Genomic DNA, 11,678 nt, shown 5'->3' with positions numbered 1-11,678 from the left:
TGGACCTGGATTGACAAGAGGCGGGGTAGTAAGATTGACGAAATGGTTCCAGTCGAGGTTGGATGGCTCACGGCAAGAGGATGAAGGTTTGGTAGAGTCTGAAGATATACCAGATTGGGGGAGTGGGGTGATGGGGGCTGAGCCAGGACGAAGAGGATAGTCCATGTCCGGGATATATGAGAGGAAGAGTTAGACGGATGTATACTGGGTGATTAAGGGGAGAGAAGGTTGGGGCCGGAGTATATCGCGAGAGTGAGAGAGATGGGCGATGGTGAGCGAGTGGGTGATGGGTGAGAGGGGTGATTCAGTCTACAGATCGAAAGGTACCTTGCTCCCTCCCTCGGCTGAGTACTGTACCACGTCGCGTCGTCTCTGTCACTGATGACTCGGTTAGAATGCGTCGAAGCGGAAGTCAAACGATGATGTGCAGCATGCAGCTGGGAAGAGAAGAGTGGAAGTTGGGCGTATGGAGTGAGAGGAGGTGAGATGAGAGAGGACGAGGTAGTAGTAGTTATGGTTAGAAAAGCGAAGCGAGCCGGGGGGGGAGGGGCGAGGGTGACTGACTACCGTCCGTCCATACGGCGACCTCCGCCGGGAAACACTACAGTACTACTACTGGGGGCTCTGCTCTTTCTCCTCTCTTTCCATTGGCAATTGGCGATTGGAGGGGCTCACTGATCACTGAGTGCATCCCTCCCTGCCTCTACCGTTTGCCCCGGCGCCATGAATGGCTGGGTTGGTGGATGCACCATGCTGGACCATGACGGCATTCTCAACGTTCGTTCCGCTCATGACGAGTGACTAACTCGCACCGCGCGCCGCGCACCCCCTCGTCAGGCACGTCGTTAGTGGCAATCTGGCAGCTCGGTCATCGGTCATCTTATACCGTCACAGCTTCACTGCCATGCCCGACCAGTTTGTTGCAATAAGTCTTAAATGGTCAGCCGGCCGTCGATACATGGTCCATTCAATCTATCTTGTACACAATCTTCTTTCCAGACACTCCTGCCTGTTGTCTGATCAGCTGAAGATCTATGCGCCACCAGGTTACTCACCTTGAGCTCCTTGAGCCCAGCCAAGACGCTTTCTAGTCCCTGCCTCACATCCACCGGGTTGCCTCGAATTCCATACTTGCCCACCACGTCGCCGCTGATCTCAAACCACTTCTCGGCCCAAGCCCGGTCTTCTGGAGAGGCCGGGACCGGCGGCTGTCCTGGGAGAAAGTCAAAAGCCTGTACATCAGTCTAAGCATAGGCCTGTGGAGATGATCACGAACATAACCTCCAATGGTGTAGAGCAGAATACCTTCCAATTTGACGTCGGAACGACGATTCTTGGCCTCTTCGGGAACGGACAATAGGAAAGTAACAAGTCCTCCCTCAGTGCCAATACTCTCGACCGCGAGCTTGGCATCGTCGACCCCTCCAATGCATTCTAAAGCTCCTTTGCACTTGCCTTGGGTGACATCCTTGATGTCTTTGACAGCCGCCGCATAATCATGATAGTCGACGGTATGATCAGCTCCGAATGACTTGCAAAGGTCGAATGAATGGGGGGAGCAAGTCGTAATGACCGAATAACCTGCCAGCTTGGCGAGCTGAATAGCAAACAGGCCGACGCTTGAGGCGCCCCCCTGGACGAAAAACTATCATCAGCAAGCAGCATGGCCGTTAATTCTAGAGGCTAGCTCACCCAGTCATCGCTCGAACGTTTTGAGGGGGGGAATGGGTTCTTCTGAGCGTGAAAGAGACACTGACTATGTCAGTCATAACCTCCGAATGCGACTTGAAAATCACTTACCAAGGCAGCAGTCAGATATCCCACTCCAAAGGTTGCAGCTTCGGCCATTCTATCCCACCCGTCTGGGAGTTTGGTGGTCATCTTGTTGTCCACTTTGACATACTCGGCAAAGCTTCCTTCGGTCGGGAATTTGCCTCCGTGCACGAAGCCAGCCACCTTGTCGCCGACCTTGAGAGTGGGTCTAGAGCCTGGGCCGACTTCGACGACAGTACCAAAGTAGTCACAACCTAGAAGAGAATCAGGAGGGGATAGCCACTCCATATGCTTCCAATCTGTCGGGTTCTGGCAGATTCAGTCCGTCACTTGAGATTCTTCAGGATACGTGGACTGGAAAGACGAGAAGAAGTCTCAGGGGAGGGAAGAGTGGGCATGAACGTACGGCTGCTGCATAATTGACTTTTACGAGCACCTCATCAGTGTTGGGCTTGGGTACAGGAAGATCGTCCTCTAAGGTCGCAACCCCCTGCGGATGAGCGACGCCATGCATGTACCGGCCGTGAAAGGAGGCCACGGAAACACTTACGAGTTGCTGGACAACGATTCCACGCATTTTGGTAGATATAAATTCGGTGCGATGCTGACAAGTGTAGTTTGATGAGAGAAGATCACACAAGTTCGATGGGCAATGGAGCTGACGAGTTCTCGCACCACTGTATATATATCGCCAAGGGGTGGAGGTGTTTTGTCAGCATGAGCTCATCGATGAAGAAAAGGAAGAGAGTAGTAATTATAATGAGCTCATAGCCCTTTCTGGCCGGCGGGGAGATCACAGCGGTACAGCGGACCTCCACCATTGCAGCGGAGCCCCGCAGATTCGGAGAGTGGCAGAGCGGCTCATGCCGCTACCCTACTACCCAGTCTTGACTTTCTCGCTTCCTTCCACCTGTTCACCCACTGAACAACTGAACTCTATCCTACATGAGACCTCTCCTCCCAACATACCTTGTGCATTCCATCCTCGCTATAACAGCTGCTTCTAAGAATGCTTCCTCCTCTGCGCCCTTACTTTCTCCTTCACCCTTCACGGTCACAGACAGTGTAGGCTTCTCTGTCGCCGACCCTTGGGTCCATCTTCGGGCTCACAACACATGTCGGTACCCTTCTGTCGTGATAGACATCCGGAGTCTATCAAAACAGTCAGACATGAATGTGTCACATATGCGTGATAGCTCGCCCCATCTCCCTTCCCCTTCAGCCGTGGAGGACCACCCCGACCTTCGACCAGCGCCTGAACCCGATGTCCCTCCCAATCTCGTCAGTTTTGAAGAGTGGAGAAAGCTCCAAGAGGAAGAAATCGAACACCGCGATACTGCCGAAACCGAATCAGTTACAATAAGCGAACAAATCTCCGCCGACACTTCTGCCGCTGCCGTCAGTGTGACCGAACCCACTGGTCCGATTTCGCCAGCTGGCAAGGCGGCACAAAGACCAAGTGAAGAGACTGGATCTATCAACTCCGGCTCGTCTGCTGCTTCAAGTCTCGCATCTTCATCCTCGTCCTCGTCCTCAGATCTGCCCTCCAAAAGCCCTGTCCTGCCAAGTCATAACAAGTACAACTATGCCTCCCCAGACTGTTCAGCACGAATTCACTCGGCTTCACCGCAAACGCAACATGCTGCATCTCTACTTCACAAATCCCGCGACAGGTATATGCTCACCCCTTGCAAGGCGGACGAACACTGGGTGGTCGTGGAGCTTTGTGATGAGATCCGAATCGAGGCCCTCGAAGTGGCTGTGTGGGAGTTCTTCAGTGGTGTGGTCAGAGAAATTAGAGTCAGCGTCGGAGGTGAAGATGCTGAGGATGGAGATATTAATGAAGATGGGGAGATCAGAGTGCGAAGTTCAGAATGGAAAGAGGTGGGATCTTTTGTAGGCAAGAACGTCCGAGGTGCTCAGGTGGGTAGACCAAGTTTCCCTCCTAACAATTCCAGCTGATGATCAGACATTCACCCTTACACAACCGACATCTTTCCATCGGTTCGTTCGTCTCGATTTTCCATCCTACTACGGGACCGAGTACTATTGCCCCGTCTCTCAACTTAAGGTGTATGGAATGAACCAAATGGAAGCTTTCAAATGGGAGGAAAAGAGACAAGCGGCGGTGGCTAGAGAGAAGGACAAGGACCGTAATGCGAACAAAGATCGTGACACGGAAGAACGCAAAGCCAAGGAGAAGGTGCAGGCAGAGAAAATCCGAGCTCAGCAGAGAGAAGAAGACAAGAGGAAGGAGTTGGAGCTCGATGAGCTGGAGAGGTTGTTATCGGAGCAGGCCAGAAGAAACCAACCAGTGGAATTAATCACCGACTCGGTCACGGCAGAGATTGTCTCTGTTGGAACAAGCATCGCGAATCCTAGCATCGCTTCTCCGACTAACCCTGGCGCAGGTACTCTGTCAACGCCATCGGAGGAACCTAGCATTACCGTAGTTGACAATGTCCCTTCATCGCTCAATACCCACAACGCCACTTCGACGATTTCTCGATCTCCATTGTCAGATATCAGTGTCGATGGCTCGCAACCCACCGCGACCTCGTACAATAGCACAACCTCGACTTCTGTTTCTTCTTCTACCTACACCCGCGCGTCTCCACCACGTTCCGACTCTTCGGAATCAATCTATGCTTTTATCATACGTCGTCTTAACGCCTTGGAGGGCAACTCGACCTTAGTGGCTAGGTACATAGAAGAGCAAACCAAAATCATGCGCCACATGCTAGGGCGAGTGGAAAGGAGTTGGGAGGAGTGGCGAACTGACTGGGAACATGAAGATCGAGGAAGATGGGAACGAGAGGTGAGTCGTGTACTTTCAATCTTGTTCCTTTTTGATCTTCTGCTAAAGTGTGAGCGAATGAGACAGGAGGACCGACTCGGTCGAGTCATTTCGCAAATGGAACAGCAGCGTGTCTCCCTGGAACGTGAACGTCGAGATATCATGACTCAGCTCCGGGTCTTGGGTGATGAGGTGCGCTATCTCTTCTTTCCATGTCTGACACCCCGCTGAACGTGGTCAGATCGGTTATGAACGGCGTCGTGGTATCGCTCAGTTATTCATTCTGTTCGTCATGGTCGCTCTCGGGGTGGCTACAAGATCCTCTTCCATCGACGCAATACTCAAGCCTCTCATTGCCGAAGCTAAGCGTCGACGGTCCTTTTACGTCAAACGTGCAGTCACTGGACCGTTGACAGGGTTACACATCGACCTAGGCTCTGGTCGACCTCCTGCAATCATCGGTCTCAAACGTCCCACCCCCATCCCATCACCTTCATCCCGGCAGATGCAGATTCATCCTCGACCTCCTTCTTCGAACCCTGATAGTCGTTCAATCACCAATGGACCCTCTTCCAGTCCTGTGAGTCGTTTAAGAATGAATGGCAGGACCCCCTCATTGAAACGACCCACCACACCTGGTCTGAGACAACGTCGACCCAATCTACCCCCACCATTTCGATCTTTTTCCGCTGCTAACCCAGGGGAGCCTGCTTCTGCAGCACCATCACACTCCTCTGGATCGGCGGCTTTGCTCAGTCCGGGTCTCGACCAGAGACCTCGACAAAGTTTACCACCGCTGCCTGGAGGCCAGAGAAAATTAGCCAAATCGGCCCATCTGCATACGATCGAAGCGGATCGAGTGAGAGATCGTGGACATCAAGAGGGCAGAGTGGTGTTAAAGTCCGGTCTCAGTGGTGTAGTCATTAGGCAGGGTGAGGAGTCGGGGCAGAAGTCTCCAAAAGCACTACCTTCTGAACACCAAGTTTCAGATGGTCCATTTGCGGAGACACCAATGACGAGGAACAGGATGTCACGAATGAGAGATGAAGTCGACAATGCTGTGCATGACGGCGAGCTGGATGGACATAGCGAGTGGGATACGGAGGACACAGACGTCTCTGCATATTCTGCATCAGAGGTGGATGATGAGGTGAATATTACAGCGGAGGATCAAACAATACAAATCGACAAGAGTGAGGTGTTCAAGGATGACCTGGAGGGTGATGCCGACAACGATACGGTAGAGAAGGAACTGGCAGAGGAACTGTTGGATATATGGAAAAGCAAGTCTATGTGAGCGAACATCAAGATCGAACGTGGTGAAAATTATTGCAATGCATATGACTGGTCACCCCCAAACGTTCAGATGATATCCTCCTCTCAGTTGCAGCATCCCATGTCTATGATGTATATTCCGTCACCTATACACCTCCCCCAATTCATCAGCAGCGTTCACTTTCCTCTCGATATAACGATAAGCGACTGTGCCAAGAGCGGCGAGGAGGAACATGACGTCGAACAATCTGCCAAACACCCTGAAATCGGGTAGGGAAGAGAGAAGCGAGTCTGTAGTGCCTGAAGCCGGAGTGATCTCGATAGATGTTGTATTGGAGTAAAAGGGCGAGAAAGGATCAGTATCGACTTCTGGTGAAGGTGGGAGGGTGGTACGGAGTTGGACGAGGAGTGAGATGACATAAGTGGCCTTTCATAATCAGCATACACAAAATCTGAGAGAGGATAGGGAAGATTTTGGGAGACATACAAAAAGCTGTCCAAGACTGAGAAGAAGAAAACCCGCTCCGACCGTTTTACTTGTCAATTTTAAGACTCTCATCAAGCTTCGAAGCACCTGTGCTAAACTTGACAAGATGAGTAAACCCGTGAGGAGTAAGGATATACTTCTGCTCCACATCGCCACGTCTATCTCCGTCGACCCTGTGGGAAGATGGCTGAGACCGAGAGCGAGGAGAAAGGAAATCCAATCCCCGTTGGTATTTCCTTTTTCTCGAGATTGCGTCTCTGGCTCGTTGGGTAATTGCGAGGTGGACAGCGGTGAGAGGAAGAGGGATGGTAGACACATGAGAAGTCGAGCGGCGCAGTAAACTGCGAAGATGTAGCCGAGAACATGGTATATTCTGCCACGGAGCGTGTGCCCGAATTCTTGAGTCCTCTGTCATCTTTCAGCATTGAGATCTGAGTGTGACCATGAGAGAATCACTTTACGGAGTTTCATCGCTGTAGCCGATCTGGACACTTGTCTCTCCATAGCTTGCAAACCAGATAATTCTGCCCGGACCGATGCGCTTTCTGCCATTTGATGAGCATAGTAGCTGGGAAAAAATCAACTCACCTTGATCTTCTCTGGAACCAAAGACACGTCCCATCCATGAGCTACCGCCAGGAGTAGATGGAACGGCCAGTCTATTGAGTTCTTCTCTTTTGGCGATGAGTTCATGTCTGACTCGATACAATGATCTTTCAGCTTGTAGTAAGTCGCTATCTGTAACGGGTCGACTTGTCATTGAGCTTCCGACCACTCATAGTGGAACACACGACTCACCTCCTAGCCCCCGATGCGTGCTCGAAGAATCCCCATGCTGTTCGGACTGCACCAAAACCAGATAACCCTCCTAGAACCACCACACCCAGAACGATGAGTCTTCCCAAACTGGGTGCCAACCAGCCACCACCTTCCCATCCTTCCGGACCAGATGTAGACCAATTGACGATGACCTCGTCTATGCCACTCGGGGCGACTCCATCGGTCAGGTCGACATCCACCGAGTTCTCGGGTTCGGCGGAAGGTGCGACCATAGGTGCCACTGCCGTTACGTATGGGGGTATGCGGGTGAACAAGAAGATGTATAAGGTGAATGGAATGAGAGCGATAAGGAGACGAGACGAGAGAGGCAGTGACGATTGTCGACTGATAGATGAATTTGATGGATCTGTGGCTTCAGTTTGGTCATGCTGAAGGTCAATCACGCACCTCGAGATCGATAGGTCAATAGGAGACATTGAACGAGGGGAACGAATAGCAACACCATGGCCAGCACGACGTGTAGAGATATTGAGAAGTTGACATGGCGAGATCTGTCTTCATCAGAAGGCCATTCAGAGGTCTAGGGAAGCATGACACTCACCTCGCATGCAGTATGCCCAGCGAGTGGAAGATGACCAGGGTGATGAGGTTGCAACCTTCAGCAAAGCACAAGCCAAACAGTAGTCTGAGTGTCAGTCATAGTAGCTTGGGGCATATAATCCCTCACCTTGAAGCCCTGTGTAGACCACGGGTAGCTTTCTTGACACCATGAGCCGAACTGCTACGAGCATGTGTCAACTGAAGGACCTGCACCCGACCTGCTCCTCCGTTGCTGGGCCTGTCTGCGTTTTGAAGTTTTTGTCCAAAGCTCTGTAGCTCCAACGATTCACCAGAGGGACTACTGGGCAAGCCATGTCCCAAGAAACGTTCGTCGGCTCTATCACGAGAGAAGGGATCTCGTACGATGCCGCCGGCTGGAGAAGGTGGATAGGAGGAATTAGGCGTCGCGGTGAAGGGATCGTCATCAGAGACGGTGTCCAACTCAAAGTCTGAGGCGGCAAGGTTGGAGTTGTGACGGGTGGGAGTACGGGGAGCTTCAGTGGGAAGGATAGCCGCAGCGGTATCAGCTTTGGAAATGTCTCGCAAAGTCGGGTTGAGTGTCGCCAGGAGGAAACGTCTCGAGAGGAAGAAGTAGAGGAGACGGAGGGCGATGAGGAAGAGGGTGTCGAGCAATATAGCGGAAGACTTTGAAGGACGAGGGAGAGACGCTATACTACTACTCTCTGACTCCATCGTAGCAAACGCTCATTCACGGGTTCATGATGAGAAGATTGAGACGGAAAGATTGGAAGAGAGAAAGCAAGATATAAGGTTTGATGAATTGTCACTGCGGGCCTGCAAGCTTGATGGTGACCGAGGACAGACACATGACACCTTCCATGTCATAAATGTGCATGTCGAGTACGAGTGTGAGTAGTTTAAGCTATAATCTAGTTGCAGTCCGACTCGTACAAGCTTCCGCCCTCAGAAATCTTCACCTGCAGGCCACATATAATACACTCCCAAAGACCGGAAAGGTCGCCAATGTTGGGTCAACGCTTCCATCTCCCCAGGCGTCAAGTACGCCCCTCCTCTGTCACAATCAGCTCCGGAAAAGAGAATACAAGTAAGGGCGACTCACTTGACCTTTTTACCTCCCATCCTCGTTTTCAACACCTCGACGCTCAAACCTTCAGACAGAGGGGCAGCTTTGTTGGCGTCCCATTCATGCCCTTTTATTGGAGCCAGCAGCTCTTGTGGCGTGGGCGGCGGTAGCTCCTTGTCGGGTACTTCCAGGGTCTCAGCGGGGGCAGTGAGTGGGGTGATAGGGGTTGGAGGAGTCGGATCTGTAGGCTTGATAGGCGTGTGCAGGACGGCAGATCTGACGACAGAAGCGTTCGATGGCGTATGAGGAGTTTGAGGGTATTGTCGCTCCAATGGGGGAGGTGTTTGGATCCTGGTGTCTATCTCTCCACCACCGTCCTCATCCACTCGGTCAACTTTTGCGTCATTCTTCCCCTTCTTTCTAGGCAGTGCCTGGTGTGCGGCCAAGACCCAGCGTATGAGACCTTTTTGGACTCCCAAATCACCGACCGGGAGCACATCAGGACGTTTGAGAGAGAACATGAGGAACATGTCCACCGTCCATTGTCCGATGCCTCGTACGGCGATGAGAGCTTTGGCGATCTGATCATCGCTACCGTCCCGGAGCAGTTCAGTGGACAATTGACCAGACAAGAAGTGCTCTGCTAGAGAGATGACTTCGAGTAAGCCGGTGATCGTCACAGGGTGACTAAACACACTTACCATATTCCGCCTTCCTCGTACTCAATCCCACCCCTTTGAGCGTCTGCACTTCGGTCGCTGCCACTTGGGCAGGACTGGGAAAGCCATTCTCATCTTCATAGCCGAAAAGAGCTCGAAAACGTCCATTGATGGCTCTCGCTGCCATCCAGCTCACTTGCTGACCAATGATAGAGGTGACCAAGGTACGGAACGGGTCGATGGCGGTGTACGGTGGGATGTAGGGTTTGCAAGGGAGATGCTGGAACATGTTCCCGAACCTCGGATCGGCCAAGGAAAGGTGGGTGATAGCATCTTGGAGACTGAACGGGAGTGTCGGGGCCAGTAAAGAAGGCTGATAGGAGGAGGCATCATTGGTGATGGGACGCTGGGTGGAAGGTGAGCTATCGAGAGTGGAAGCCGCCTGAGCCTTGAGTGGAGCCGCTCGAGTTTGATACTTTGCAGCGGCGGCGGTAGCTCTGGTCACTTTGACGGGGCTGACAGATGCTGAAACCAGCTTGGCCCCTGATCTCTTTCTTGCCATTGTGAGGAGCGTTATGTCTGAGAGTCGTACAGGAGAGAGGAGAGAGAGAGAGAGAGAGAGAGATGTGAATGACAAAGAGGAGTGAAGGAACCGGCTGATTCATCCTTTCAATAATCTTGCCCGCTTAAGTACCTGTCATGATGGTCAGTAGCACTTGAGTTACTATATGAGTGTTCATGATACATATTCATGTCCATAACTTTCCAAGGCATTGGAGGGGCTCCATGATGACCGGCTGGATGTTCTCCCAGATGAGCGCTTCAACCTCTTCCACCGTCCCATCGGCGTTGATCTCAGCCCACCGATCATCGCCGTGTCTCCGCCTTGTCTCCTCAGCTACCAGAGTGAATTGCTCTCGTACCCGCTTCTGCATCTCCAGCGTCTCATATCTCTCCTCTCCGTATGCACCTCTTGATGCAGCTACCTCGGGCGAAAGAGTGAGATAGACTGTCCGATCCGGTAAGGGAAGGCCCGTGTCGGGGTTTAAGCAATATTGGAATGAAAGACCCTACGACAGGTCAGTTGAATCACACATCACAACGCATCTGACTCGTAGACTCACTTTTGCAGCTGAAAAGGCGATCCCAGAAAAGGCATACCGATCTGCGATGACAATGGTGCCAGATGAGACATCCCTCTCGATGGCATTCCTCCTCGGCTCAGCTCCAGCGACTGCTCAACCATGTCACTCACGCACATTCCCATCGATTGGCACTGAAGAGTAGATGGATCGAATGGTCATCGAGCTCTGATTTACTCTGCAGATATGCATCGATCATACCGCCTATACGAGTGGTCCGGTCTATGAGGTCAACCGTCGAGTTCAGAGACGCTCAAGGAGAACGCACCCACCTGGAAACTTTTGCAGTCTGACCTTACGACCCTCCCGTTGTAATCGCGCCACTACCGCTCCAACCTGAGTGGACTTTCCAGATCTGTCAAGACCCTCAAAGACGATGAAGGCGCCTCTCTGACTGGTCATGGCAATGTTACTCATAAGTGGTGATGAGGAAGATAGAAAAGATACATAAGTACCTACCTAGAGAAGATGACGCCACCGGTACCCACCTACAGTGTACGGGAAGTCCCAGGTCGGATTTTCCCCTCCGGCAACTCCCTTTCCCTACCTCCATTTCTCAAAAATCACTGATCTTGCACCACATAGCTCACTGAGAGCTCTAGAAACACCTGGATAGTGTAGAGAAAGTCCCTCGGACCCATGTAGGCGAGTTTTATGCATGTAGCTATCATGGCTGCTCCAAAACCCGACATCAAGTGGTGTTTTGGCTTGAATTGGAGAGAAATTGAAAGCTAGCAGCTCAGGACCACTTGAATCTATGCATTGGAAACTGATATGAGATAGAGGAGTATTTCTTGCCCTATCCACCGAAGAGATCTGATCCATAAGTGAAGAAATGGTGGAGATAGCAGGAGAAGAAGAAAGGTCACGAAGAATAGTCAATATAATGATACCTTCCGTGATCTGTAGCCTGGTTTGTCCGTGGCCGGCAGGCCAGCGGGCAGCGGGCAGCGACCAACCCACCATGTAGTAGCATGTCCAGCATAGAACAGGGATTTGATGTGTTTAGTAAGATGAGCTGACAGCAGCTAGCGGCTAGGAGGTAGAATCTCTTCCAAATCCGTGATAGCAGGGACATTTGAATACACTTAGCAAAGTCTAGAAAGTGAACTTTGCCTAG

The 11,678-nt window shown here is 51.8% G+C and overlaps 4 protein-coding genes across 4 annotated transcripts; all 4 read right to left on the bottom strand.

Annotated features, from left to right (window-relative positions):
* Positions 1–928: 928 nt before the first annotated feature.
* TREMEDRAFT_71312 (uncharacterized protein) lies at positions 929–2,505 on the bottom strand. The gene is made up of 7 exons (XM_007003679.1): positions 2,324–2,505; positions 2,180–2,263; positions 1,801–2,082; positions 1,693–1,752; positions 1,277–1,645; positions 1,056–1,232; positions 929–1,009 (listed from the first exon to the last, which is right to left on the bottom strand). The coding sequence occupies exons 1-7, from the start codon at positions 2,348–2,350 to the stop codon at positions 968–970; spliced, it is 1,041 nt and encodes a 346-aa protein (XP_007003741.1). The 5' UTR covers positions 2,351–2,505; the 3' UTR covers positions 929–967.
* Positions 2,506–5,891: 3,386 nt separating this feature from the next.
* TREMEDRAFT_38213 (uncharacterized protein) lies at positions 5,892–8,418 on the bottom strand. The gene is made up of 8 exons (XM_007003243.1): positions 7,840–8,418; positions 7,714–7,797; positions 7,560–7,663; positions 7,131–7,524; positions 6,921–7,084; positions 6,789–6,877; positions 6,333–6,740; positions 5,892–6,272 (listed from the first exon to the last, which is right to left on the bottom strand). The coding sequence occupies exons 1-8, from the start codon at positions 8,403–8,405 to the stop codon at positions 5,988–5,990; spliced, it is 2,094 nt and encodes a 697-aa protein (XP_007003305.1). The 5' UTR covers positions 8,406–8,418; the 3' UTR covers positions 5,892–5,987.
* A 132-nt stretch (positions 8,419–8,550) lies between these two features.
* Positions 8,551–9,978, bottom strand: TREMEDRAFT_71310 (uncharacterized protein; the record flags this gene model as incomplete). The annotated part of the gene is made up of 4 exons (XM_007003678.1): positions 8,551–8,745; positions 8,794–9,412; positions 9,459–9,789; positions 9,937–9,978. The coding sequence occupies 4 exons, from the start codon at positions 9,976–9,978 to the stop codon at positions 8,637–8,639; spliced, it is 1,101 nt and encodes a 366-aa protein (XP_007003740.1). The 3' UTR covers positions 8,551–8,636.
* Positions 9,979–10,148: 170 nt separating this feature from the next.
* TREMEDRAFT_38210 (uncharacterized protein) lies at positions 10,149–10,980 on the bottom strand. Its single transcript, XM_007003242.1, has 4 exons — positions 10,831–10,980; positions 10,672–10,780; positions 10,541–10,628; positions 10,149–10,486 (listed from the first exon to the last, which is right to left on the bottom strand). Exons 1-4 carry the CDS (start codon positions 10,973–10,975, stop codon positions 10,166–10,168), a joined length of 663 nt encoding a protein of 220 aa, XP_007003304.1. The 5' UTR covers positions 10,976–10,980; the 3' UTR covers positions 10,149–10,165.
* Between the last annotated feature and the right edge of the window lie 698 nt (positions 10,981–11,678).

The sequence above is a fragment of the Tremella mesenterica genome (assembly GCF_000271645.1).
Source record: "Tremella mesenterica DSM 1558 unplaced genomic scaffold TREMEscaffold_3, whole genome shotgun sequence".
NCBI lineage: Eukaryota > Fungi > Basidiomycota > Tremellomycetes > Tremellales > Tremellaceae > Tremella > Tremella mesenterica.
Note: the sequence above shows the minus strand (reverse complement) of the source record. Positions and strands in the feature narration are given on the sequence as shown.